The sequence below is a fragment of the Glossina fuscipes genome, unplaced genomic scaffold (genome assembly GCF_014805625.2).
Source record: "Glossina fuscipes isolate IAEA_lab_2018 unplaced genomic scaffold, Yale_Gfus_2 113, whole genome shotgun sequence".
NCBI lineage: Eukaryota > Metazoa > Arthropoda > Insecta > Diptera > Glossinidae > Glossina > Glossina fuscipes.
The window spans coordinates 2,735,257-2,762,418 of record NW_023998456.1 but is presented as its reverse complement, the minus strand read 5'-3'; the positions used below and the strand labels follow the sequence as shown (position 1 = coordinate 2,762,418).

The 27,162-nt window shown below is 35.8% G+C and overlaps 4 protein-coding genes across 8 annotated transcripts in view; 2 read left to right on the top strand and 2 right to left on the bottom strand.

Moving 5' to 3' along the window:
• LOC119639793 (WAS/WASL-interacting protein family member 2) overlaps nucleotides 1-3,015 on the bottom strand; it is a 43,968-nt gene extending 40,953 nt beyond the window's left edge. Inside the window, exons 1-2 of one of the 2 annotated variants that reach the window (XM_038037463.1) lie at nucleotides 2,353-3,015; nucleotides 2,088-2,283 (exon numbers count right to left, since the gene is read on the bottom strand). The gene's annotated coding sequence lies outside the window, so the exon portion shown is untranslated. The remainder of the gene's footprint in view (nucleotides 1-2,087; nucleotides 2,284-2,352) is intronic. The other variant, XM_038037461.1, reaches the window with a different exon arrangement.
• Nucleotides 3,016-3,505: 490 nt separating this feature from the next.
• Nucleotides 3,506-5,671, top strand: LOC119639725. Its single transcript, XM_038037339.1, has 2 exons — nucleotides 3,506-4,439; nucleotides 4,509-5,671. The coding sequence occupies exons 1-2, from the start codon at nucleotides 3,536-3,538 to the stop codon at nucleotides 4,748-4,750; spliced, it is 1,146 nt and encodes a 381-aa protein (XP_037893267.1). The 5' UTR covers nucleotides 3,506-3,535; the 3' UTR covers nucleotides 4,751-5,671.
• A 10,133-nt stretch (nucleotides 5,672-15,804) lies between these two features.
• LOC119639700 (golgin subfamily A member 2) lies at nucleotides 15,805-18,577 on the bottom strand. Of its 2 annotated transcripts, XM_038037280.1 has the most exons (4): nucleotides 18,418-18,577; nucleotides 17,302-18,318; nucleotides 15,916-17,247; nucleotides 15,834-15,857 (listed from the first exon to the last, which is right to left on the bottom strand). In XM_038037280.1, the coding sequence occupies exons 1-4, from the start codon at nucleotides 18,463-18,465 to the stop codon at nucleotides 15,849-15,851; spliced, it is 2,406 nt and encodes an 801-aa protein (XP_037893208.1). In that variant the 5' UTR covers nucleotides 18,466-18,577; the 3' UTR covers nucleotides 15,834-15,848. The 2 variants fall into 2 exon arrangements, with proteins under 2 accessions (XP_037893207.1, XP_037893208.1); XM_038037279.1 differs by having other exon boundaries at nucleotides 15,805-17,247.
• A 1,095-nt stretch (nucleotides 18,578-19,672) lies between these two features.
• Nucleotides 19,673-27,162, top strand: part of LOC119639734 (poly(U)-binding-splicing factor half pint-like) — a 13,699-nt gene continuing 6,209 nt past the window's right edge. Inside the window, exons 1-2 of one of the 3 annotated variants that reach the window (XM_038037353.1) lie at nucleotides 19,673-19,773; nucleotides 19,892-19,997. In XM_038037353.1, the coding sequence (XP_037893281.1) occupies nucleotides 19,771-19,773; nucleotides 19,892-19,997 (109 nt within the window). In that variant the 5' untranslated portion in view covers nucleotides 19,673-19,770. Of the gene's footprint in view, nucleotides 19,774-19,891; nucleotides 19,998-24,472; nucleotides 24,635-24,759; nucleotides 24,981-27,162 lie in introns of those variants that run through there. The other 2 variants (XM_038037354.1, XM_038037356.1) reach the window with 2 other exon arrangements.

The following is a 27,162-nucleotide window of genomic DNA, read 5'->3' as shown; positions in this document are numbered from 1 at the left end:
TTCATCATCAATTACAATTCAGCGCAAAAACACTTGGAGCAGTTGTTCGCGGATAGAAAATTCTCTCTGGTCTTTAATTTGCACAGCAGTCAATTTCCTCCCTTTCCTTGGTTTTGAAGCATTACCTTGTAATTGCGATCTAATCAAATAGCTTGTTGAGGAAGTTCTTCTAAGATTGACATAAAACTTTTGTTCAATAAAATCTGCAATCGATCTTCAAACGCTACCAGCTTTCCTCTACTTTCCTTTTTCTCGGTAACGGTGTTGTTAAATGCTTTTTGCTTACTTTTTCTTGAAAGAAAAATATAACATGAAGGTATTTTGGTTATCACCCAATACAATTCGATGCTCGTGACGCTCCACATTGTAATTATATACTTATGTACATACGTACAGAAGAAAAAATTGACACTTGCTGTATATATTTTTAGCTAACGGCTTGAGTCTAAGTATAGGAAAGAAGCTGCATCTGCAGCTCTGATATTGCTCGGAAAATTGATTCCGACATAAAAAGCTGAGGCGGTTATCTATTAATTTAATAAAAAAGGCAAAAGCAGAATAGTCGCGAGTCAAGAAACTTGAATTTCAATATTCGAACTGGCAAGAGCAGAAAGATAATTAAAGCGCTGTAAATACAAGTTCCTGTAATTGTTTTTTATATGGCAACAATTAATCGAGCTAAAAAGGCTAGTCTTAAGTTCTGATTGTGATCAGAACTAAAAACTTTATAGTCTGCTTAAAATCTATCGTTATATAGAGATGATATGAAGCAAGTAAAATAGCGAGGTATGTAGCAATTAATCGACGCCTTTCTAGTCAATGTTTGATGAAAGCAAGGAAAGAAATTCGCTGAAGAAGACGAACTTCAATATGTTCAAGATCCGCCTAAGTGGCCGAGTAAGCAAGAGCTTCGACTAGCAACTCAATGGTCGCGGTTGTTCAAATCTCTGGTAGAGTTTTATTAATGAAAGACGAAAGCCTTAGATGCTAGTGATTTAAGACTTTTCAGTCTTAGAATTTATTCTCTGGCTAAATTTATAATAATAATAACAATAATAAATATGTTCACGAAAAATACACAGACAACTAGCATACTTGCATTAGAAGGCGGGAAATTTTGATGAATAAGCAAGGTTTTTTGCATTCAATTCGCGTTCACTTATAATACATATTAATAGGTATTTGACGTGTTCCAATAAATGTAAATAATTCAATAAAATTTGAATTCGTCAAGCAATGAACAAATCTTTAGTTAGACACAAGAGAATAATTTCTGCAAGTAAAAGCATCATCATCACCTTTACGTTTTCATTATTTTGCAAACTAAAAAAGCCCACAGAGACGATACTTATAATGATGCTTATGACCAACTGTAGCAAATTGAGTTTGTCATGGAATGACCCGATGTCTTTAGTAAAATATTAAACAACCGAATACAACTTTTATGTGTATAGGATATTTTTCCTTTCAATTTTTAAGAAATATTTTCATTTTTTTTTTTTCTTCGAGTATTTAGTTTTATGCACAAAGACAATATTGTCTAGCGTGTAAACATAAATATAAACGAACATGCATTTTTAGCGCCCTTTGTATGTGGTATTAATAGGTATGTTCTCTTCTTCGTCTACCACACGCTGTGTTAAATAAACAAACTCTATGTGGGTCAAAACATTTTAGAGTCAATGTATTTTAAATAAGATTAAAATGCAACTAACCGTTCACTCATAACATGCTCCCTTATACACGTATATATATTACATATTATTCGAAGTAAAATTTTTTGTTAGAACAAAATTGAAACAAGCATTCGTATATGCGTTTATTTTATTGATAAAAAGGAGGAAGCAATACATATTAAAAACGTTTTCTCAATTGCGAATCGGCTACGCTATTTGTTACATCCAAATTCATTATAAAAGATTTTTAAAAAAGCAAATTGTTTTTAATATTATGAGATTTTGAGTCGATTTGCCATTGTCATCTGTTGTTATCACACCTACTCAGAGAGCATGGAAAGGCGCTTTAATACGTTTTTAGTTACATTATATTAAAAGAAAGCTTTATGTAACCTCAAACGGAAAATTTACCTTCTTGTTAAGCCAGGTTTAACAGTCACCCGCTAAAATAAACTGCACTCGTATTGTCTCACTAGCAGCAACAATTGACCTGAGAGGCAAGGAAAATATGTGGTTCACAATGGACGTTGACCTGAACAAAGTGCCCCCAGTATTCCTCTCATATTTACTACTTATTATTTCAATACAAAATCCCCATTATTTTCTGCTGCATTCATTCCGTTAGAAATTTATCGAAATTAACGAAAATATAAAATGTAATTAAGTACCATATTACCTTGCTATTCTATACTGATGATGATGTGGTTATTGTAAATGTTTTCCAAATTCGTTGTGTTCCTTCTTTTTCTTTTATGTTTCACTAGCAATATTTATTGTTCGTAATTTAGAGCTAACTTTCCAAAACGGAACGCTAATCAAAATTACTTAGGCTTAAACATTTATTTATCTTCGGACAATATAAATTTAAAATGTTCGCTTTTATTAGACTATGAAGTTAAATTTTCTCATTGCAACTCGAAATAGAAGAGTTGCTGTGAAAAAAAATACTCAACAAACACGCCTCGTTATGTTTAGAAAAAACTCTGCTCACAACGTTTTTAATTATACAAAATTTCTCACTGCGCAGTTAAAATTTAGTTTTCATATTTTGAATAAAATTTATAAAAAAAATTATTAATTTTTTTAAGTTATTTATAAAATTTTCTTTATTCGCTTCTTTTAGAACTTCTTTTGATGGTTTGGTTGCCTTCACTTATGTACGTTTAGCAATCTCCTTCAATTCTTGCATATCAATTTACTGTATAATGAATACGCATTCATTTTGAATAATACTATAAAAACCGATGAGGCACAAATTACTAATTGGAGTATTTTGTTAAAAAAAAAAAAATTAATATAACTAAAAATTATTTGCGCGATTAAACACCTGCTTTTAACAACGAAACAAAAAGTAGTGAAAATTTACTTTTTTTTGTTCTTAAGGCACTGCCAGGTAAAAATTTCCTATTAAAAATATAGTATTACCTAATATCTAAAAACACACCTATTAACATGGGGTTAATCAAAATACCAGAGCGAAAATAGGAATTTGATAATAGAAAATTTTGCTTTTCGCAGACTATACATGACATACAAGAGACTGGTGTGCAAAGGACGATTTTTCATTTTGGATAATAAAAGTATGAAGCTATTTATTCTTACGCTTACTATTTTCATTTGCATGCAATATTTGCGCTTATATATAATTTTTTCTTGTATATACGGAAAGACGCTACCGTGTCGGTTGATAATTTAAATTACATTTTCATAAACTTAGTTAATAATACTTTAAATTGATCATAATCTTTTGCAGGATTAATATAACACCTTCTTTTCTTGTAGGAAATGGTAACTCTACAAAAGCGTTCACTTCTGAAAGCATAGTTTATTTATTGTTTTCGTGTAATTGTCACAGTTTAATGTTTGGATTTATGGAGAATATGGAGAATTATAAAGTGGTAAATAGGGAGCTTGTCGAAACAGTGCAAAAGATGCGCATAACAATTGGCGATCTTCAGAAAGAAATTTGTAGTTTAAGGCAACAGCTATTAGCTAATAATGAAGAAGGGCTCATTTTGAAGAGACGATGTAGATATCTGGGTATACAGCTTTTGCAGGACGTTGGGACTTCAGATTCCGAAATTGTACAGTATTTAAAAACACAAGCATTTCAAAAAGATGTTCTTGCGGAGATCACTAATAATTCAACCATATTGGAAAAACGACATTCTTCTGAAATGGCCTTAGAATTAAGACGTTCCAGTGCTCTTTTTCATCATGAAGAACTTTTACGTAATGCTTCACCCACAATAAGCGGACATAATAGTGATGATGGTGAAAATTCAGATGAAGAAATTGATCAAGAGATGGAGGACTTAGATGGAAAAAGGGAGTCCCAAGATAAAGAGAAGAAAATTTCAAGTGATACTATATTTGAAGAGGATGAAAATGAAGTATGTGAATGCGATGAAAGTTTGCTAAAGGACAGTAGTAACACTAGCGACAAGGAAAATTCTCTCGATGCCACTCCTAGAGAAGAAAACCCTTCTCAGATGCCATTAAAAGAGTTAAGGAATGCTCTTGGTAAACCAAAAAGATTAACGCTTTCACTAGAAGATTTCCGAGACAACGCATTGATTATGAAGACCACAGATAGTAAGTGTGCAGCGTGTTTTAGTTTTAAAGATGACTTTGCAGTCGTTACCAGAGAACGAAATCCTTTAGAAAATGAAAGTATACAAGAACCAAGGAATTGCAATTGCAGGTTTAATAAGGAAAGTGATTCTTTAAAATTCCCATGTCAGACCACATCATACGAGAGCTGTAAGTATATCGAATTGTTTTATATTTATGTCATGTAATTTGTGTTTCTTTTAAATTATGCTTAAAAAGTAACTTCTATTAAATTTGATGAGAATGAGCTTACAAATAGCACACCTTGTGCACCGCGAATCGAAAATTCATACAAACAGACAGAAAGCAATCACACAGAAAATGGCACAAACGAAAGTGGAATTGGGAAGTCACGACCAAGTCGCAAATGCAAGCCCGTCAATCTTGCTGAACCCCTTCGAAACACCAAATTACGTAATGAAAAACCTACACTAAGAAGGCGAAGTAAAAGGAAAAAATAAAATACAATACCAATGTCGCTTCGGATATTCCATTTAAACAAATTTGAATAGCATGAATATTGTAGGAACCAAAAAAAATTTTTTTTTTTCACCGCTGTTTGTATTTTAATAAAAAAATTGTTTTTTTTTAAATCAGAATGTGTTTAAAAGTTATGTAAACGTAATATAGTAAAGAGATTCCGCTTTGTAATTGCGACGTAACGCAGTTGAAAGTAAAAGGGAATATATAATCACTTATGCTTCACTTGGGCTTCATTATGCTCCATGCCTACTTTCCTTCCGAATGAATTATTGGTAACAGAGTTGGCCTTTTACGTATACAACGTATTCAATCAGTTGCCGCCGTCCTCATGGCCGCAAAAATTTGCATACAACGAGTCTTCTTGGGCGGGGTATACTCAGCCAATCCAGGACTCTTTCCAAGAAAATTTGAATTAAAACAACTGGGAACTTCGGTTTAGTTGTTACGTTTTTATTTATTTATTCCTGAGGAATTTACTATGGATAAGCGATTTTAAGGAGAGTGGGAGGAAAAAGCCAGCGTGGTGATCCAACCCTTCTTTAACGTTTTAATGTTTCTTATCCGTTCCGAATGATTATTATTATAGTTACTTTTCCACGTTTCCGTATCGCGAGTTTCTGTAAAAGAAAAGGATACGCCGCTGGTGTTGTAGCAGCCAGCCTCGGCCTACAGGTCCACTTGTCCGCCCCTAACCGTTTCACGTCGCAAGAGAGAGTATCCTTCAGTCATTCAAGAATAACGGCGAAGCCATACCGACCACCCCCCATTCGTAGAGTTAGCTGTCCTATGAGTCATTCAGGGATGACGGCGAAACCACATCGACCATACCTTATCTGTACAGTTAAAAAAAACCCTAAAGTAAAAGTCAACTAGTTTTTTCCGTGATCACTTAACCTTGGCTGCTACCATACAACTGGAAGGCTGAGCGACGCGCTCTTTTATAGTTGCGAACACCATCGCCGTCCCGTTACGTGCATGTTTTAGACTATACTCGCTTACATATGCATTGTGGACGATATTCTTATACATCTGTATGCTCACTTCGATTTGATCGAACATGTTCGCCTGCATCTATGTTACAATCTCAGCTCTAACTTGTATGAAAATGCTTCTCTTATGTATATCTTAGCGTGAATACTACTTTACGTTCCAACTCGCATGATCTTATTGCTAGTGTCGGCTCAGGTACTAACTCGTACGTCTTGTCACCCGTTAAGCCTGTCTTCATTTGATATGTACAATGCGTAATTTTACAACCCCTCCTTTTCATATTGCCATGTTTTGCTTGTATGTATATTTTTATGTCTATCTTATTGATATTGCTCATTTTATTATGATTTTGTGAAATGCTAACCCAGGTACCAAATCGTATGATTTGGTGACCGTTAGGTATGTGAATGCTAGCCTCGTTATGACTTTTACAATCTGTCAGGACCGTTAGGTCTGTGCTCACAATATGTTTCCTTAGCAAAAATTTATGCATATTGTTTATATATGTTCTACTATATATACGTTTATACATTTTATATATTTTATACATTTTATACATTTGTATACCCTTTATGGTTTTGCACATTTTCTGAAACTATCGTATATAATGAGTCGTGGATACAATTTCCTTTTTTTTTCCTTTTTATAAACATTGAATTGAACGGTTGGTGCGGGAGAATAGTGATTTTATGATAATCAGTAAGAAAGAAATACATGTAAGGGACAAACCAGACTGACTGCTTGGGGTCTACGCGTAGACATTTGTGCGGACGGACATGTTATCAGTAAGGAAGCAAAACGCTTCCTTACATCCCCCCTCGCTTCAGGAGGGACCAAAGACACGGACTGATCCCCTCCGCCCTGGGACTGTACGAAATCACTGACCCGCCGAGAAGTCATGCTACCGGCCTCTACGTCTTACTTTTTCCCTCTGGCATGTATATATATTACTTTTTTTTTCAGCGGCTTACGGCCCAATACTTATGATGCAACCGGTTTGTAGTTGACTCGTCCTCGTCCAGAGGTAACCATTCATCTGCTTGATTGTGACAGATGTATGCTTGTTTTAATGCATCGCTCTTACGCTCCATATTGGTGGCTGTAACGTAGAAAATGTTCGCTGGAATTAGAGATGTAGGTGACGGTGATGCTAACTTGTTAAATTGCCCTTGATTCTGGCGATGATGCAAACCCTCTGTTGTTGATATAATTTTTATAGCTATTGGATTTGTACTTTAGATACTTCTTGTCCTTTTTGTTCTTGTTAGTTTGCTTGAAGCCGAGAACGTTATTGTAGTATCTCCTCGTATGGTAACGCCTTGTAATTCTTTGAACGCTCTTGCTGATCTCACTGTTGCATTTTTGTTAAGGGCATTGTTCTTGCCTTTCGGACCTCTGTTGTCCTTTCTGATGTTTTTCCCATCGTAATACTTCTACCTCTGTCTGTTGTTGCTTTCCTCGTATTAGTTGACAGGTGCGCTGATTCTGTTATAGGGATCTTGGCTATGATGCCGGTTTTTGATTTTGGTTCCGTTGTTTCTATAGTCGCTTTTGCCATTTTTGATGATTCGCCGCGACTTAAGGTTGTCGCCTTCCTAGCCGTTGCGGTGATGAGTTTAGGGTTAACAGTATATAGCCTTGGTTTTGATGGCCTCTATTCGTAGTTTTGATAGCTGTTTGATGGTTCAATGAACCCGTTTGGAGCAGTTGGTGTACCTTTTGATTGATGATCTCATCCTTCATTCGGATACGATGACAAGTGATGTCGGTCACCGCTTTGTTACCGCCAAATTTTCCTAATTCTCCTTCTAGAAACCTTTGTATACCTGGTTCGCCTGGGCAGAGCTTCGCCTTGAGGCTGTTATATATCTTACTCTCTTCGTTCACATGTTGCGTTCCTGCCATGTTGTGATTAGCTTTTGCTAATGTGTTGATATCAGCGCATCGCATAATTTCCTCGTTAATCCCTGTTTTCGTTTAGGTCTGATTCGATGGACATATAAATATTGGGTCCGGTGTGGGGGACACTTCGGGCACGCCTGACGCTCGAGTTTCCTTAGCCGCTGCCGTTGGAACAGTACACCCATAACGGGATAACGGAATAACGGCTACGGTCAGCTTAGCGCCTGTTTTCGTCAGGAAGTCCATACTCAGGGTGAGGAGGTCGATACTTCTCCGTAACGCCAATAACTCTAGGTTGAAAGAGATGTCGCCTACATGCACTTCCAAAGTTATACTGCGTTTGCTATCTTGTGATGCGCCCTTTGCCATTCGGATCGTGTGACTCCCCGTCTCAGAGCTTATTATGTCGGGAATGAACCCGATGATATCTTTGCGGATGATACTTCTGGTAGCCCTGGTGTCCACGACGCCTGTTGTGCCCTCCAATGGTGAGGGAGGCTACCAGGGTGCTTCCGATCATTTCCATAATTTTTAGCGCCGCATCTAACGGCGGTTTCCCTCGTTCTATCGATTCATTCACTGTCATACCTCTTGCATGTATGTGTTGACCGGCGTTTTGTCGACAGCAGTTCTTGGTTAGCTCTTGTGGATGACCACAATCCTAACAAAACAGAATTCTTTAATTATTACACTCTCGTGCAAAGTGGCGTGGTTGGCCACAACCGAGATGGGCGTTTCTGCCGGTATCGTTGTGGTCGGAGCATTTACTCTCGATACATAGGATCAACCTGACGTTTCCCTCGGCGGCGATGCTACTGTTGGTGCTGGTATATCCTCAAGCCGCTCTCCCAACGCTATTAACTCGGGTAAATCCTTGCTGGCTGTCTCCCCAAAGAAAAGTTGGTACTCCCGCCGACTGTTTCGGCAGATTCTTTCTAGCTTTTGTTTTGTCGTGTGGTTCAAATGCCATATCATGTCTCGCAGGCGTAGCGCGCAGTCCTTGAATTTTTCGCCCTCTAGCTGAAACGTCTGACGTACCTGGTCATCCAATCGCTCGAGATATCGGCTGTGCAGGAAAAATTTGAAGAAATGTTGCTTATACTTCTGCCACCCTGTCCATGATTTCCTGTTGTTTCGGTACCATATTGCCGCTTTTCGTAAACTTCACACAACTCCTCGATGCGTCCGATGAATTCAAGGGCGCAACTATGGCTGTCGTAGCGTACCGACCATTTACAGATTCGGTCCATGGCCGCGCCGCACGAAATTTGTTCTTGCGCGTATCGCTTAGGGCTTACACCTCGCCCTGTGCCTTCTGGCAGGTGCAGCGTTTTTGCAGCTTACCTCGTTTCTAGCTCCGTAAGCTACACCTTCATATCGGCTGCTAAGTCGGGGGTTAAAATAAAGGCTGTCACCGCTTTTCTCATGTCCTCGACAGTATCCTTAGTGTCAAGGTCGAGCGCACCGCAAATTTCGCTCAACTCTTCCTTCCGTAGGCTATACAACCACGATGATTCCACTACGCTGGCTTTCTTTCTTCCCTTCTCTATTTCGATGAGCTCAGGCTCGTTCGCTCTTAATCTTCCTCTTTTAACCGAAGGTCCCTGCTCGGATGCCACTTGTAACGAGTCTTCTTGGGCAGGGTATACTCAGCCAATCCAAGACTCTTTCCAAGAAAATTTGTATTAAAAAGACTTGGACCTTCGGTTTTGTTCTTACGTTTCTATTTATTTATTTTTGAGGAATTTATAATGGATAAGCGATTTTAAGAGCCTACGAGATCAGTCACGCATGCCCGCAGGACGAACAAGTGGATTCCGAAGAGACAACGCCTATTACAAGGCTGCATTCACCGTCAGGGTTAAAAGAGCCACGACCCGTACCTACTGGCCAACGCTCCGACATCCCGATGTCAGAAAACCACAGGCATACGAGTGCTGACACGACTCTCCGTCAACAAAGGGCAAAGGCCACGCCTAATGATACGGCACCCATCTTGGAAAAACAATCAAGTTTTCGTGAACAGCAAGTCAGCATAACAACATCACGGGAGGCACTACAACAGCAGCAGCATCAACAACAACAACAAGTACCAACAGAGGTTGGTGCCCCAAAACATAACAATCATAACAATAGCATCACAACAACTACAATGAAGTCTAAAACACGAACAACGGCGATAACTACTAGTCCAACTAATCGGCTGTTCATCGGTTGGGGCAGGCCATCTGACAACAGGTATGCCTCCAGCAATAACGTTCACACCGTTAGCTTATGAAATCCCTGGCTTGATGGAAAAGGCCACAAATAAAGCTTCTGAACGTCAACAGCAACAAACAGAAACTCAGGGCGAAAGTCTTTCATTATGGAGCGAACGTGTCCGTATGGCCTTGAAACATCGTGCATTGAAGGAAAGCTACAGGTAGACGGGAAGCTGTGATCACCGTCTGCTACCGGAAGAGTAACCCCTACCTGCACAAATAACATCAGCAACAAACAACAACAAACGCCAACCAAGCAGCATATCGCCTGTAACAATGGCCTCACAGCAACAGCACCAACATTTACGCCAACAACATCAACGACAACAACTATCATAACCGCAACGTCGTTAGCATTTACCTCAATGACGTCAACGGCAACAGATGGCTATCGCCGCTAACACAAAACGGTTACAGATGCCACTGCCGCAACGAATCCAGTCCAAAATTTTACACAGCTATAATCACAAAACCAACAGCAACAACTACCGCAACTACAAACAACGATAAAATAATACGAGTGACCCACAGACAAGGGTCTGTCGACCCATTGCGAGCCCATGGTGGCCAACGTTGACACAACCCGTACCTTTTTGACCAACTGTCCGGCACCTCGACGTCGGAAAGCCAGTGGTACACGAGAGATAATGGGACCAACGATCCGACACTCCGATGTCGGAAAGCCGCGTCACCAACAACTGCACCATGCTCTACACAGGCAACTGGCTCTTCGCCATCATCAGCTGCAGCAGCAAACAACCGCGTCACACGGAAGCCGTCACCGACTGGCCAATACCGGATAGGCGTATCACCAGTCACTCCTTCCCCACCGTAGGTCGGAGGATCTGTGAGGAGCCAAAGTCGTCCCTCGTTTTGGCCTCACGGGTTCTCCTTCTCTGGTGGGGGAGAGAGAGTGCTAGAATTGGATAGAGAGTAAGCTAGAATGGGATAGAGAGTAAGAATAGAATAAGAATAGGATAGGAATATAATAAGAATAGGTTAAGACTAGGGTAGAGTAGAATAAGTTAGAATAACTTAAAGTAAGTCATTGTTTGGAAAGTAGTCGGAATAAAATTTATAGTAAAGTACAGAATAAGAAAGGTCCTTGTAAATAATAAATGTTCTTGTGTTTTCCTGGAGCCACTGAGCTGCCCCAGCCCCAGAGAATGGGCCGGAAAGGCCCTCACAATATATTTAACTCCGTGTTAACCATCTGCGCAAGTTCGATCCTAAAATCATAAAGTAGCCGTTACAAGCTATTACAGGTAATTAAAATATTTGGCCATGTTTTGCATAAATATTGTCTTGTATTCATTTATGTAATATTTAAATCAACGCATGTTGCTAGTGCTCAATGTCTCTTTTTTTAGTCTAAGAATTCAATTCATTAGTCTAAAATTAAAATAATAATAATAAATCAACGCAAGCACATGTAGTACAATTATAGAAAAGCAATTAACATACATCCGCACAATACAAAAATCAAATTAATTTTCTGTTTGGATTTAGATTTGACAAAAATGTCTTTTGTTCAATTAAGTAAGCAGTGAAGTTTTGCCTGAAATGGTTTTCGTTTAAGTATTCCTCCATTTTGTTACTGCTTTGTCTTTTCCCAAAACTATTTTCTGTTTAAATTCTCACGCATGCAGTTGTACTTATGTGTTTGCTTTTCCATTTATTTAAGTATGCATTTATGCAGCAGTGGTACAAATAAAATCCTCATAGTTTTTCATAAATTTATAAGTACTTTGCTTTAAAGGAACCTTTGCAGGTTGATGATAGCTGTAAAGTGTTCCGTTTAAAGCAGAACTGTTTTGTAGAGGTTGATGAAGGTTCTACCAGTTCACCGTGTTTAAAAAGATATAAAATATAAACAAATAAAAGGCAATTTTTAGTGTATAAGATTTAGTGCGTAATTCTAATTTAAAATAATTTAAAATAGTAATTTAAAAAAATGTAGAAAATGTAATATATTGTATAAATAACTTGAAATTAAAAATAATTGATCGTTGTTTTATTTTTATTTTACTAATACTAAACAAGATATGTATATATATATATATATATATATATCAGACCAAATGTTCTTATTTTTCTTTTCAGGTTATATTAATATATATATTTATTTTATTTATATTATATTATTTGTATTTTATATATACATATTTATTTTATCTTTATATATATGGCAAATGTGCCGAACTCAGTTCTTAGTAAGCTGTTGCGTCAACACCCAGAGATGTGGGGTGTTGGCGGACGTAGGCCTTGCAAGTTAGAACGCAAGAAATTTGCTGACAGACTGACGGCGATAACTGGCCAGTTGGTGACACAATAAAATAGTGCAGATGCACTTCGATAATATTATAATATTAATAAATAATATCATTTATCATATGATAATTATTATTTTGTCGATGTTTGTGTACAGGTGGCCTTTACAACTTTCCAATGTATTTATGTGCAACTTTTGAAAATTCTGAAATTTTTAGCAAATAAGAAAAAAAAAATTGCTAAATAAGTGTTAGAAAATCTATATTAAAGAAAGGAAATTATTTTAACAATCAAAACAAAAATTATTAAACTATAATACGAATTCTAGCGTTATTAAAGTACATGATTCTTAACACGATCAGGGTTCTTTGTAGAGTGTACAATGTTATATTTATCTGTTTGATCATCAAGGATGCTGCTCTACGGGTTTGCCTTTAGTGTCATTTTTTTGCTTGTTCGGTGATACGTATTTTCTTATACTTACATTTCAATGTCTATCCCTTTGGATTACAACTATTCTGCCTAATTTCTGTGATCTGTCATGTTATTTGTTGCGTTACTGGAGTTATCATACTTTTTAAACTTTAGTTTGAAAATATTTCATCGGCTGGTAATTTATATATGTCGATGATTAAATTAAATTCAAATAACAAATTACGCACTTACAAAAAATCCACCAACATGTGAAGTATTGTTACTAAGATGTAGCTTTTGCTTATTTTCATACGGTACCTCAAGGAGGTACGGAAAACCGCGCCATGTAATATAGAACTAGAAGTGGTACTCATGTTTTGCTATTTGGGAAATATTATCGGTATATGAAATACATATGTTACTTAACTTTTGAGCCTAATATTTTTCTGCAGGATTTACCCCTATCTTTGTCAGTCAGTTTTAAATTTTATCAAAGATCGCACTGTTTTGGAAGTAGACAAAGAGTGCTATGTTTCTTTTACGAAAGTGCCTACACGCCATAAAGTGTGCGATTTAAGTATCCTAATTCGCATTTCCAGACAAGTTGTGCGTACACATGTCGTACATCCTAAATTAGTTTTGGATACTTTTATGTGTTTGGATTGTCAAACGGAAATACGCAGTGTAGAACAACAATTCAAATTACAAATCCCTCTATTTGCCGTAATCCGTGTTCTAATTGTCGACGATTCATGTTGAATGTTGAAAAAAGTTTTTCATTGAGGCTACCGGTTTTATTGAAAACTGAACCGCATTTGGGATACAAGAATTATAATTTATAAATCCTCCGTTAATAGCCTTTCCAACGATGTGCGGGTTATGTTAGGTTTTGCAAGGAGAATTTTTTATGGGACTTTTCCGTACTTAACATAATATTTTTGTACGAGTACTATAGTACTACAGCATAGTCCAAAGAAAGCGTAGAAATTTTTGTACGTTTACCGACAACAGATTATGATTAGTGAGCAAAAACCCAAAACAGGTCTATTTTACGTGGTGCTGTGGGCGTGCTCTCCAACCGATCTGACCCATTTTTAGTAGCAATCCCTGTGTAAGAACTTTCAATATTTTTGCCGAATTTGAAGTCGATAGCTTCATTTTTCCGTCTTTTTACTTTTCCTCAACCTCCTCAACAACCAAATGAAGCTGCTAGGTGCAGCGCAGTCGCCAAATACATCTAACTAGAGAGAGAGAGAGACGCACAAAAAATTGAAAAACTTAAATTTAATCACTTGCAACTTTGTGTGCATGAGTGATTTCTTCAATATTTGCGCGTAGCGAGTAAAGAGCTTCGGAAAGTAAATATGGACAATTTCAGGGTTCTAACTTTAATAATTTCCGAGTAACGAGCAAAAATCCAAAAATTTTTGTTAAAAAGAACTGAGTTGCTCACGCGTTTTTGCTCTGACCAATTTGAGCCAACTTCAATATTAACCAACGTTTCTACCAAATTTGAAGTCGATATCTTCATTTTTGTGATCAGGAGAGTGCCAAAAACATACCAGACAAATACACAGACGGACAGACATGGTTAGGTCAACTCAGAATTTCACACTGATCAAGGATATATATACTTTATAGGGTCTCTGAAGCTTCCTCCAGCTACAATACGGTCGATTCGATTTCCGTTTATTCCTAATTACTAAAAATTATTCGTTGACATTTACTTTTAGAAAATTTGGAGACTACTCAAAAAACTTACGATTTTTAATAACGAAACAAGAAAAACTTATGACAATAAATAAAAAGCAATACTGACATTTTTAGTTTTATAAGCTTAGAAATTTAGACATATATAAACACTCTGCACATCCCTCCCTCTCTTAGAGAAAAAGCATCGATGCTGTGTAAATGAAATGTGGGTGTTATCGTGGCTGTGTGCGTTGTCGGTAAATTGTTGAATCTTCCTTTTGGGTATTACATACATTGCTAATTTTTATTTTTTGCGCAAATCCCCATGCAAATCTAATTTATATACCTCGTGTATTTCTAATTGTCGCTTTTCTAAAAGTTCGTTATTTACGCATTCTCTTTTTCGCCCTCTCTCTCTCTCCCTCAGTGCCTTAAAAAAAAGGTTAGATCAACATACATAGAAGAGGAAAAAAAACGATTTAATATTTGCAAGAGCAATAAATGCTGTTGTTAACATTCGTTTACACACAAATCCACGCAAAAGTAAAATGCACTGAGCAATGCGAGATAATCATTTCGAAATTCTTGACTTTGATTGTAAGCATTGTTTCTGCAGCAGTCTATGTTCTAAAAAACAATTTTCAAACTCCAATAAAAAGATTATCAGAAATTACATTCTTGATACTTTTATTGTACTTTCATGATACTTTTATTTTACTTTGGATGGAAGGATGAGAGGTATATTAATTTGTTAAAATGTTTGCAACGCCCAGCGGCGCCACAAAATGTACATATTCGATCGGTTCTGAACTGATTAAGCCATATCTGTCAGTCCGTCCGTCTATATACTGTCCGTTGTAAACATTTTCCTGGCCGCAAAAACGAAGCTATCGACTTCAAATTCGGCAAAAATATTGAAAGTTCTTACACAGGGGTTGCTACTAAAAATGAGTCAGATCGGTTGGAGGGCACGCCCACAGCACCACGTAAAATATACCTGTTTTGGGTTTTTGCTCACTAATCATAATCTATTGTCGGTAAATGTACAAAAATTTCCACGCTTCCTTTGGACGATGACTTGTACAAAAATATTATGTTAAGTACGGAAAACTCTCATAAAAAATTCTCCTTGCAAAACTTAATATAACTCGCACATCGTTGCAAAGGCTATTAACAGAGGATTCACTATGTGCTAATTTCATTTTTTCACAGGACATGACTGTAGCTAGGGAAAGCATCGCCTTATCAACCTCATTTATGATATAATGTAAAAATGTTGTCCTTTCGAATATTAATTAATTTACATAAAGTCATGTTTTGTTTATAATAGTTTGCAAAAAAATTCTCGAAAAGTTCTATTTTACTTGTATTTTCAATTAAATTCCTCCGAGACTTTGTTTAACAGAATTCTGTTCACGACTTTACAGAGCTCTGCAAAAAATGGTTTGTGTCTTTGCTAGTTATATTTATATATAACATCACACCCTTAATTGAGTTGTATTCATTACAAAACGAACATAACATTCCTTCGGCTGCATAGTTTTACTCAGCAACGCTGCAATTTTTATTATGTTTATTTTTGCTTGTAATGTAAAATTTACTATTTAAACTACTTCAAATTTTCCCATGCAACAATTGAAATGGTCAACTGTGTGCTTGATCGAAGGCAACTCTTTGGTATTTTCCTCAATTTCTGTTATAATGTTGTGAATTTTTGCGAGAATCTCCTGAGATTCGGGGGGAGTTAAATTATTAATACATGGCTGCTGTTCTACTGTAGATTTAATGGCAGAATCGACACTCTTTTCCAAGGTTTCATGAGGTTCAACTTGCTGGGTTAACTTTTGTTTCGGTAATTCTACGCCCAATCTGCTGACCAAATTATTCAATAAAGCCAGACGTTCATGCATTCGTTGACGTTCAGTTTGTAACAGCTGAGTTTGGGCAGCTCTCTCATATTCCCGTTGCTTTAGCATACGCCGTTGTGTTTGATAAAGGGCTATATATTCGCCAATTGTTTCAGTTTCACCTTGTAATTGTAATACTATATGTTCTAAGCGTTGTTTTTCTTCAGTCAAATCAGCCACTTGACTCATAAGTTTGGTAAAACGTTGTTGTAACTTTTCCACAGCTTCTTCGGTAGCCAAGTGCGATGATGATGGAGCAGGCGAAATCGCGGTCTCTTCCATAGATTCTTTAAAATCCACTAAGCACTCTTCAGTAACTTCTTGACAAGAATCATGCATGGAAGTATTCTCAAACTGATGGTGATGTTGATCCGCGTGATGATGGTAAAAGGCTTCTTTATTCAGGCCCATATTTTTATGAACATGTTCCTCGTGATAGTCATATTGAAATTCAGGCCGTTTTTCCAAAATGTCCGAGCCATCCTCCGCATTTGTTTTCTCCTCCTCCCTAACTTTCCCCTTTTCCATTCGTTGAAGGATTTCATTCTGTCTTCTTAATTCCTCATTTTCGTGAGATAAACGTATCATTTCCTCATCTTTGAATTTGAAACGTTCGTCAATGTTTTGTAAGCGATTTTGCATGGTTTTATAATTTGTCTGCATTTCTCGATTGTTGTACTGTTCAGAATCTAAGCGATTCATTAGTTCTGCTTTATCGTTTGTCAACTGTACAAAACGCCCTTCCAACTCATCTAATTGTTTCTTTAGATCAGCGTTCTGCATTAAAGCTCTTGATGCTGCGACCTTATCTGATTCCATGGTAGCCAGCAATTTTTTTTTATCTGGCTGGTCAGATTCCATTTGATCAAGATGTCCTTGCAATGCATATAGTTCCTCCTGCTTATGCTCTAAATCTCGTTGTAGTGTCTCCAACCGATCTTCCTGGGATTTAATCTTTAATTGAAATTCATGACGCTCAAACTCGTAATCACTAATACGTTCTTCTAATTCTTTTAATTGCTGCTGAGTGTCAGTATCCTGTAAAATATTACCTGTACTTTTGTGAACGCACGTACCCTTCATTCTACTTACTTTTTGATTTTTTCTCTTAAACTCATCCTGTCGGCTTAAATTCTTCTGTATTTCCTTTTCCAATTGCTGAACATGCTCCACTAATTGGCGCTCGCGTTCAGCTTGCTTTGTCGTCTCATCCGTTAATTCTCCATTACGTTCATTTAGTTGCTGCACTTGAGAGTTCAATTGCTGCACGTAAGTCTGATACTGTGTACTAGCCTGTTCCTTATCTTGGGTCAATTGCTGCACCATAGCCTGCAAATCTCGTATCTGTTGCTCATACATGAACTGCGTTTGTGTTAAAGTTTCTACTCGATTATCTTTATTGATGTTGTTCTCGTCTGAAAGTTGACGTATACGAAGTTGCGCCAACTCCAATTCACTACACTTCGCTCTGTATTCGCTGTTTAAATCCCCTAAATTTTTGTCTTTGATGTCCAATTGTATCTTTAATTCGTTCAAATGTGTGATTTGATCTTCACTTATTCCCCGTGTTTGGGCCAATTCATGCTGTAATTCAGCATTATGGAACCTTTCTTGTTCGACATGTTTTTGCTGTTCTTTTAAAATGCATTGTAATTCTTCTAAACGCTTGTTTACATTGGAGTGCTGGACTTTTAACTCTTCTAGCTCTAAATCTTTTTCTTTAGACAATGTTCTATATTTATTTAACTCACTTGTCAACTGAGCCTTCTCATTTATAAGTATTTGAATTGCATTTATTGTGGAAGTTGTATGGTCCTGGACCATGTCTTCTTTTACAGGTGACGACGTCAAGTTATTATTTGTCAAGTTTTCAGGTTGCGCCACTACTAAACTTTCATGGCTGGAAAAATAACTAATAACATCGGTATTTGCTAAGTCTCCCGCTTCTGACTCTATATTGCTTGGAGGGGTTGCGTTACTGCCATTTAATTGTGACTCTGAAAGAGATCTCTCTGATATATTACTGGATATATTACTATTAGGTATTGACTCGTTTATTAGCGAAGAAACCGTGGGTGTGCTTGAGCCGCGTTGCTGATACTCCTTCAACTGAAAGAAGCATTAATGTTATACGAAATCAAAACAATAGTTTTTAATAAGAACTAGACTTGAATGACGTGTCATTCTTTTAAGACCTACGTATTTTACCTTCCTTCTAGCAGCAGCCAATTTCTTTGCTTTGCTTTCCTCAGGCATAATTCTTATTTACGAAAAAAGTACCGTTTCTTTAATTTGAATCAGTTTTTTAATAAAAAATTTTAGATTTTTTCAAACAAAAACCTATTTAGATATCTATAAGAACTGTTTTTGTACAACGACGGTGTTACCATGTACGAAACGAGTTAGAAATTTTCGGCCAAAAAACATTCGTAAGGAAAGACTGAGAATTCTTGGCGATAATGAAATTACCCCCAGCCAATTTTATCGTAAATGACAAAATTTGTATTTCTGTTATGTGGATAATCCATTTTAAAATCCCAGGCAAAGACGAGGATAGCAATGTAAATAAACGCTCGTAGCCAAGAGAGAGTTGTGAGCAATTGAAGTGAATATTCTGTTAAAAAGTCAGCTTAGGTATAGAGAAGTAGCGATTTTTTCCTTTCACATCGCAATTTTAAATCCATTTGTACTTTTAACTAAATAAAAACAAAGAAACTCTCGGCTGTGGTTAATATTTTCCTCCGTTCTCATGATGTCGATAATGTTTTTAAAAAGCGGCGAATCATGTTGTTAATTCGCTAAACAGTCAAGAAGAAGAGTTCGATGCTGATCTTAAACAAAATGTTCTTTGAAAAATGTAATGAAAATTATATGTTCAATACATTTGTAGAATTGGTATATTTATAACACGGTTATGAAATTATCCGCATATCCTTTAAATATTGCGCTAAACGGCTGAGCATTTAATTTAAATGGCTTCTTCCCTGGAAAAGATTCCGTTTGCTTCCTCCCCTTTATTGTTATCATGATTGGGAAAATTTGCATAAAAGATAAAACTTAACATAGGTATTTTTGGTTATGAATTTGATAGTTTGGACACTCACAGGCAAAAAAACTCCAATTTATAAATCCCTGCCAAAAAGTAGTGTAAGATTTAAACTATTATTTGGTAAGATCTTTTAGAATATCAATGCGTAAATGGGCGGGATTGGCTTAAAACCATGTCCACACTAAGCAAAATATATAAATCATCTGTGCACGAATTGTTAGACTAGTGTACAAATTCTAGATCTTGTTTTTGATATTCAATTTTAAATTCCTTTTTTCTGAGTACGCTTCTGTTGCCCAAGTTTTTCTCTTCTCATGTGGGTATTTGCATACCCACATTTGACACTCCTCATATCTTGCCAAGGTAATTAAATTCTTAATAGAAACAAAAATGTTTGACTTAGCAACACTGGCTGAAGAAGTGCTTGCAGTAAAATAAAATCTGTGAAATTTCAGACATAATTCAAAATAATTATTTTTTTGGTCTTATTGCATATATAAAATAAATATAATATGGTAAATACATATGCACACTGTTTTTTTTTTTGTTATTTCAGTGTTTGGGTACATTATATTTAAAAGATCTAATGCAGTTGTAGTTTTTTTAAACATTATAACGAATCTGTTTTTTTAGGGATCAAACGAAAGAAATCGATCGTCAAAAACAGAAGACGCCGGCTCCGTTGATTCCGTTTCACCGCCTAAGAAAATGCGATCAGAAAGCGGAGGTAAATATATAAGTATGTAACAATTTTCACAAAATCTTTTATGTATGTATGTATATCGACATATATCAAGACTTATGCTTTGAATATTCAAATTTTTTCCTATTTTGGCTGCGTTAGAAGCTATATACTTTTTTCTGGTTATCCGACTGTCAATTTAAAAGATATACTCTATTTCAGCACATTTTGCAGCTAAAATAACGTTTCTCTAATACGAAGATTTTTCTGCAACGAGCGTAATTATTTTGGCGACAAGTCCTTTAAATTTCGGTTTAATAACGGCAATATTGAAATATGTCGAAGAGTTGATCATCTAGAATAGTAATGTCGAGCTTTTCGAATGATGTAGCACTCCCATAATTTAACCAATAAAATCAACACTAGTTGTTTTCTACCTATAGGAAATTTTGAAGTATGAGAAGCTATTGTTGGATTTTCAGTATTTAAAATAGCCACCCAACGTTGCGTTACCCTTGCTGGCGCCAAATCTACTTTATTTAATACAAAGATGTGTTTATGAGGTTTCTCTTTACGTAAGAATTCTTCAATATATTTGAATATAGTTCCCATAGAATGTCTAGCATCTAGCACCTGTAGTAAAACATCCGAAGAACAAACCACTTTATGTAATTCGTTCTAGATCCTTTTACTTTGGCCTGCGGCAAAGCCTCAATCTCCTTTCTCGCCAATGTCTTCTCGCACCAAATCAGTGAACTTATATTATAGTGTGTTCGTTTCACTTTGTTACGAAACAGTGAGGTTTTTGGAATATAACATTTTGGCGGGTAAATTTAGACAGAAAACTATGAACAGATGAATAGTTCTTCTTCACGAAGAAGGTTTAATGCTTGACTTGGTTGCCATTTATTGGAGGCATACAAAAAAATATACGCTTCCTCGTTACTTCTTACTGTTCGCACTAACACAGTAAACCAACACTGTAAAGGAGGCATATATAACGAATAAAAGTTGGAAACCATTCTTATAGCAAACAAAAGAGAATAATAAGCAATAGCCTTACTCTCTTTAAATGCTTTTTTGTCTGTCTGTCCTATGTGAATTTGTGTTCAAGGTACAGGGCATAATCTTTATGACATTTTGACGAACTTTTGTACACTGACATGTTTTTGCGGACGAACGCTGTTGAAAATGCTTTGGATCGGACCACCTTTTCGGCTGCTTCCCATATAACGTTCCAAGGTCAAGTTATTAATATATTGCTTGTAATGCAAAGCATAGAAGCATTGAGAAAATTATATAAAAAATTGTTAAGGCATTTTACTAGTTAATTTCGCGCCAGTTGTCTGATTGGAAACTTCCAGATAACCTTTGTGCTTGGGTCAATATCTACAATTGGGTTTACGTAGCGAAGTTTTGCTTTTTTATCCGACCATTAATACGTTTAATTTGCGGCCTTCAATCAAGAGCTTATTCGTAGAGTTTCAGTTTTCTCTTTCAACTTTCATGGACAAGACGTAGGGTGGACGAACGGACATTTTCAAATCCATTCAGAATCGTATATTGTTACGTAATAATGCTATATTTTCATGTTAATTGCAAAAATACCGAAACCTCAGCGCCAGCATTCAGTAGCGCTATGATGCGACATTGCTTTCGAACCGCAGCTAAACGACTTATAAGCTTGATTATTGTTTACATCATTGTATTATATTTTTCGCGGTAATCGTGTCTCTATTTATAAGTCTTTCTCAATAGAAAAATGTTTCAAGTGTTATTAATGGGAATTGCATAATTTTTTTTTTTTAGTTTTCCTCAACAATAACTATAATGTCTATGCTGAAACAAATTGGTTTTATATTAAGAAGAATGCATTCTTTATTTGGCAATGAAAGAATATCTTTCATTCAGACGGATTGAATATTTAAAGTCTTTGCTGATCAAGTTTACATGATGGCTCATAGAGAAAAATATTTTGCTTTTCACCTTATTATAACAAACGGCGTATATGTTTACTAAGAATTTTTTAATTGAACAATTCTCACTTTAATTATCTCGCTGTCCTCCTTAGAATTGTTCATATATTTAAAGGAATCAAGCAAAAAAATCGGAGAATGAATTCGGGCCATATTCTTCTCTATCGTGAGGTTTTGAATTGTTCGGCTGAAACTTTTTAAACTTGGTTAGTGCTTTGATATTGAAAATGAATCTCAAAGAAATCGAAATTTTTCCAAAAGGTTTATCTCAAATCTAACGTAAGTTTGAAACAACACCGCAATCAAAATCTAGGTACGTCGTCACTTTATGTTAGAATGCAATGTGAAGCAATTCTTTCAGCGAGTAAGTTGCAAAACTGTTATCAAAAACGACGACCCAACATATAAAATTGGGTTAATCATTACAATTCTTATCTACCTTGCAATATCGAGTTTCGCTGCCAGATACGGCGACTTTAACTTACTAAATTTTAATTGATCAGAAAAATGGAGGAAAATAAACAAATCAACTCAATTATATTGAAATATCAACTGAGAATATTTGCATCCCAAAGCTATGGAAAGCAAAACTTTTCTACCAAATAAATAATTTTTTTGCGTGGACTTAGCGATTATGCAAATTCTAGCGTATGGAGCTGATTCTCTGGCGCTTTTTGCTAATTTACAAGCAAAATACACTTAATTTCCATCACATTTTTATTAGGTGTTTTGTTGGCCCGTTTGCAAAGCTCAATAGCACATTTTAATCACTTTATAAGGTAGGAGAATCGTTAATTATAGTGCCATACTATAGCCGAAAGATGCGTTTGCGATATATTGTGTTTCATTGCTTCAAATTTCGCCATTTCTGGGAGTGATACTCAGCTATTGGAACCGTCAGCAATTGGTCCAAGAAATTTAGAGGTGCAATTTTGATAAGCAAGATGAAGACTGCAGCTGCCGCCAAGCAACGACGGGTGCGGACCTCATCAAGAGTATGCTCATTAAAAATCCGCGATGTAGTGTGCGCGAGGTAGTGGATGCCACTAAAGTTCCCAGAATGACGGTACATGATCATTTAATCAAGATGAAATATGTCATCTATTGATTTCGCATCAATAAATAAGTAAGAAACTTTTAGGACGCTCTAATATATACAGGCGATAGACAACATAATATGAACAGAATATTAATAAAGTGACGAGCCACCCTTTGCTTGTAACACACATGCAGTTCTTCGCGGATCAGATTTGTAGAGTATCTGAATAGTGTCCAGTGGAATGTTGTCCCATTCTTCCATCAAAAAATTCGCTGGTTAATTCAATGATATTGGAGGTGGCTGCTCTTCACTCTCTGCTCCAAAATTCCCCATAGCGGTTTAATTATGTTGAGGCCCGACGATTGTGCTGGCTAAGGGGTCTTCGATGATCCTCTCATGCTGTGCAAAGCAAAGCTCAACTTTTTTGACTGTGTGTACGGACATATTATCATCTTGGAATATAGTGGTGTTTGGCAGGAACGCGCTAACCATAGCAAGAATTCCATCAGTGAGGATGTCGAAATGTCTATTCGGCCAATAACGTGAGTGAGAGAATCACGGTTTAGCCACCCAGATTATAACTGAATATCCACAGAACAATATTCCAGATTAAGAATTCTGTTGATCGATTAATAAGCATTAAAATGCAACGGCTGAAGAATTCAAAAATTTCTTATTTTTAAAATCAAAGAAAAAAGCTTTTTTTATTTATTCTTTGTATTCTTGTAACCTATAAGTCCACGTTGACCTCAATCTATTCGAACTAATAAGAAGATTTTTTGTGCGCTTAAAAGCTGAGCAACACAGTAGAAAACATTATTTTGGAAGATACTTTTTTAAGAAGATTAGAGGGCCGTTTGCCATTGATTTATTTCACAACTATTGCTTGCATCTAAGAAAAAGCTAAATACTACACGGCATTAGTAAAGCTAGACTTTACATTACAAGCATCGTTTTGGAGAACATATCGCGTTTGCAGACGAATGTTACAACCTCTTACATTATTGTTTTCGTATCCATTCCTGATGTATATATATATATATATATTTTTTATTGAGCAAATATATATGAAGGCATGATATGCAAATATCAAGGGATAGGATATTGTCATGAATCTGGTGGTGTGTTGTTCTTGAACATAAATAGTTATAACTGATTGAGGCTAAAAATTGATTTTTCTCTCTTTATTTTCTTTTTCTTATTTCTTTTTGTATTTTTTTGTACTTTTTTTTTTTTTTTTTTTCTTTAACAAAAACTAGAAGAATAAAACAACTACCGTGGTATACCTAATCACTTGCAAACATTGCAATAGCCAAACGGAGGTCCTGAAATGATTGCTCAAGAATGTGTAAAGTAAAATATTCCACATCAAATGGGCCTTGAAGTGTAATCAATGCTAGTCCACTCCTATAAGCGAAAAGAACAGAGAAATCGTTGATGTGTGTGTTAAATAATACTTTTATTTTTTTTTTTTTTTATTTATGTTTAATAATTTCTTGTCCTCTTTTGCTTTTTAGGATTTTATTCCGTTCTTTTTTATTTTATTTTATTTTGTTTTAACTATGAACATTATAGCACATTAAAAATAAAATTTAAAGAAAATACCCCTTTCCGGCAGGGTTTTTGCCCGAATCTAAATGGGGAAAAGCTGCTATTTATCACACACAGATGGAACTTAGGTAATGAATTAAGTTATCACTTCTTAGAACACATTTTTATATCTATATAAAAATTAATTTATGTACATAACATAGTTCATGTTTATTAACTATCGTTACTCTTTCTCTTTTTTATATCGTTTCAGCGGATCGCTTTTTTCTTTTTCTCTTTCTTTTCTATTTCCATTGGCTGATAATTGCAATGGAAGGTTGAATGAAGGTTTCTCTGCATAAAACTGTTTTCGTTCAATTCTTCTTATCTGCTGAGAAAATCCTATTTGTTAGAGAATAATTGTTGTCAGGCTAAACGAAAACGAACATATATACCTATGTACAATCATATATGGGCTGTAGATTTAGGAAATGGGTAAAATGTGAAATAATTAAAACTTATTCCCTACGTCCGAAAATATGATTTACATTTTAATTATTTTTTTTTTGCCCGAAACAAACATGGAGCATTTTCATTTAAGAAATTATTATTATTATTGTAGAACGTGCTGTCTGATTGTATGATTCGTCTTGAAATCAACATACGTCATACTGCTATTTTTCATCTGCAAGGCCTCCGAGTGTGCGCAATTACGAACAGATCGTCCCAAGAAGTAAAATTTTGAAGTATGCCATTTTCGAGGAACAACTCAATCTATGGGCGTACACATTTTCATGCTTTATATATAATCTCTACGTTATGCATTTTATTTGTACTCTTGCTTGTTCTTAAAAACAACAATTTTATCGGTTTAAAGACAATGATTTCTTCCATCTAATCCAAATTTTTAACACCAATGTAAATCATATTTTCTAAAGGAGGAAATATAAAAAAACCTAAAGTAATGGATGTGCCTGCGAACACTTTTTTAAAGTAGTCTTTATCCAGGACTTCTATCTTTCTACTTCTAATCAAATTTAAAATTTGTACAAATCGTGAGAGAAAATTCAAAGGAAATGGGAGCCATTTTATTCAAAACGTGCTGTGGTTAACGTAATGTTGTTGCATAAGTTTATGTGGATAATTTTTGTGCCAATACCGAATAATTTGCATAATTTGCACAATTCCATTTATGTTAGACACAGAAATCAGCGTCGAAATCTCCACAAATTATGTGTATGTACATATTCTTGATTACTATCACTTATGGATGTCTGTCCATGGGCATCCCTCTATTAGGGAAATGAGCATGCAAGCTCTCTTAGTCGCTTGCACAAATCAGGACTGACAATGGGCGAAGCTCCAGTCATCTAATCATTGTGTAAATAATCACTGAATACACATCCATGCAGTTTTTCCGAGCGGGCTCGAGTTCGTTCGTTCTTTTATTGGAGCACCTTGAAATTTTTCGATTTTTTAATTATTCGCGTTTATTTTTGGCCTTTTGAAATATACATAAATTACGAATAGGCTTGTTAAACCGTGTGGATTGCACTTCAGTAGCGGGCGATAAACTGATGAATGTAGAGGAGTTTAGATATGAAGTCTTTAGAAATTTGGATTCAGGTTGTGTTTAGGTTTTGGGAACGGTCCTTACAAGTGACGAAAACTCTGGGAAACATTACATTTTTCTTAAACTACGATTTGTTCTGATTGAGAATCGCTATAGTTTTCGTCTCTCCAAACCTACCTACCTTTGAAGTTGTGGCTTTATATTTTTAAGTAATATGCGCAAAGGTATTCAGGCATTTTTGCGAATATTCTTTTAACTTTTTTATCTCTTTATTTGGTTTTTGATGTTTCTCTTATGTGCCTGTTGCTTTTCTGTTATATATGTTTAGGTTGAATTATAATCGGTAATCGCAGTCCAAAATATTGAGCTTTGTTTCAAGACCAATGCTGATTTTATATACGAATGAAAAAATTTCGACAGAGAATATTAACGGTATCATTCCAAATAGCGTGGAAAGAGCAGGGCAGTTGCCAAACTCTTCAAATGTCAAGAAATATATGTTGAGATTCTATGCAGTTTATTATGTATATAGACCTATTCAGTGCGAAGACCGGCTCGAGACATGTCTGCCGTAACAATAACATGCGTATACATGTACATATGATTGAAGGGTCGAAGGGTCGACGAAGGGTCTTCGTCGCGTCTTGGTATCAAATATTTTTAACGAACATCGCACGACACTATTCATAGGGAGTGTATGATATTGGTTATATCTGTAGAATGTTGAACTTATTTTGCGTTCGGTTTAGAATATTAATATTATTCTTTTTATTAAGCTAGCCAGAGAAATAAATTCTAACAATAAAATCTTAAAGCACTAGAATCTAACGCTATCGGCTTTATTAAAAACTTTACCGCACTTGAGATTCGGACCCACAAGTATGGATCAGTTTAGAATAAATATGTAATCAGTTTCGTGAATCAAAATGAAAATTGATAACTTTGTAAAACACTGCCCTAGGAGACTATAACAAAAACGATGATCACTTTAAAATCGCTTATGATCATATATTAATTCGAACTTTGGTACAAACATTTTGTGTTTTGTGTTTGCAAATGACACTAAAGTGTGTTCATAGTTAACAAAACCTACAAACTTAGAAA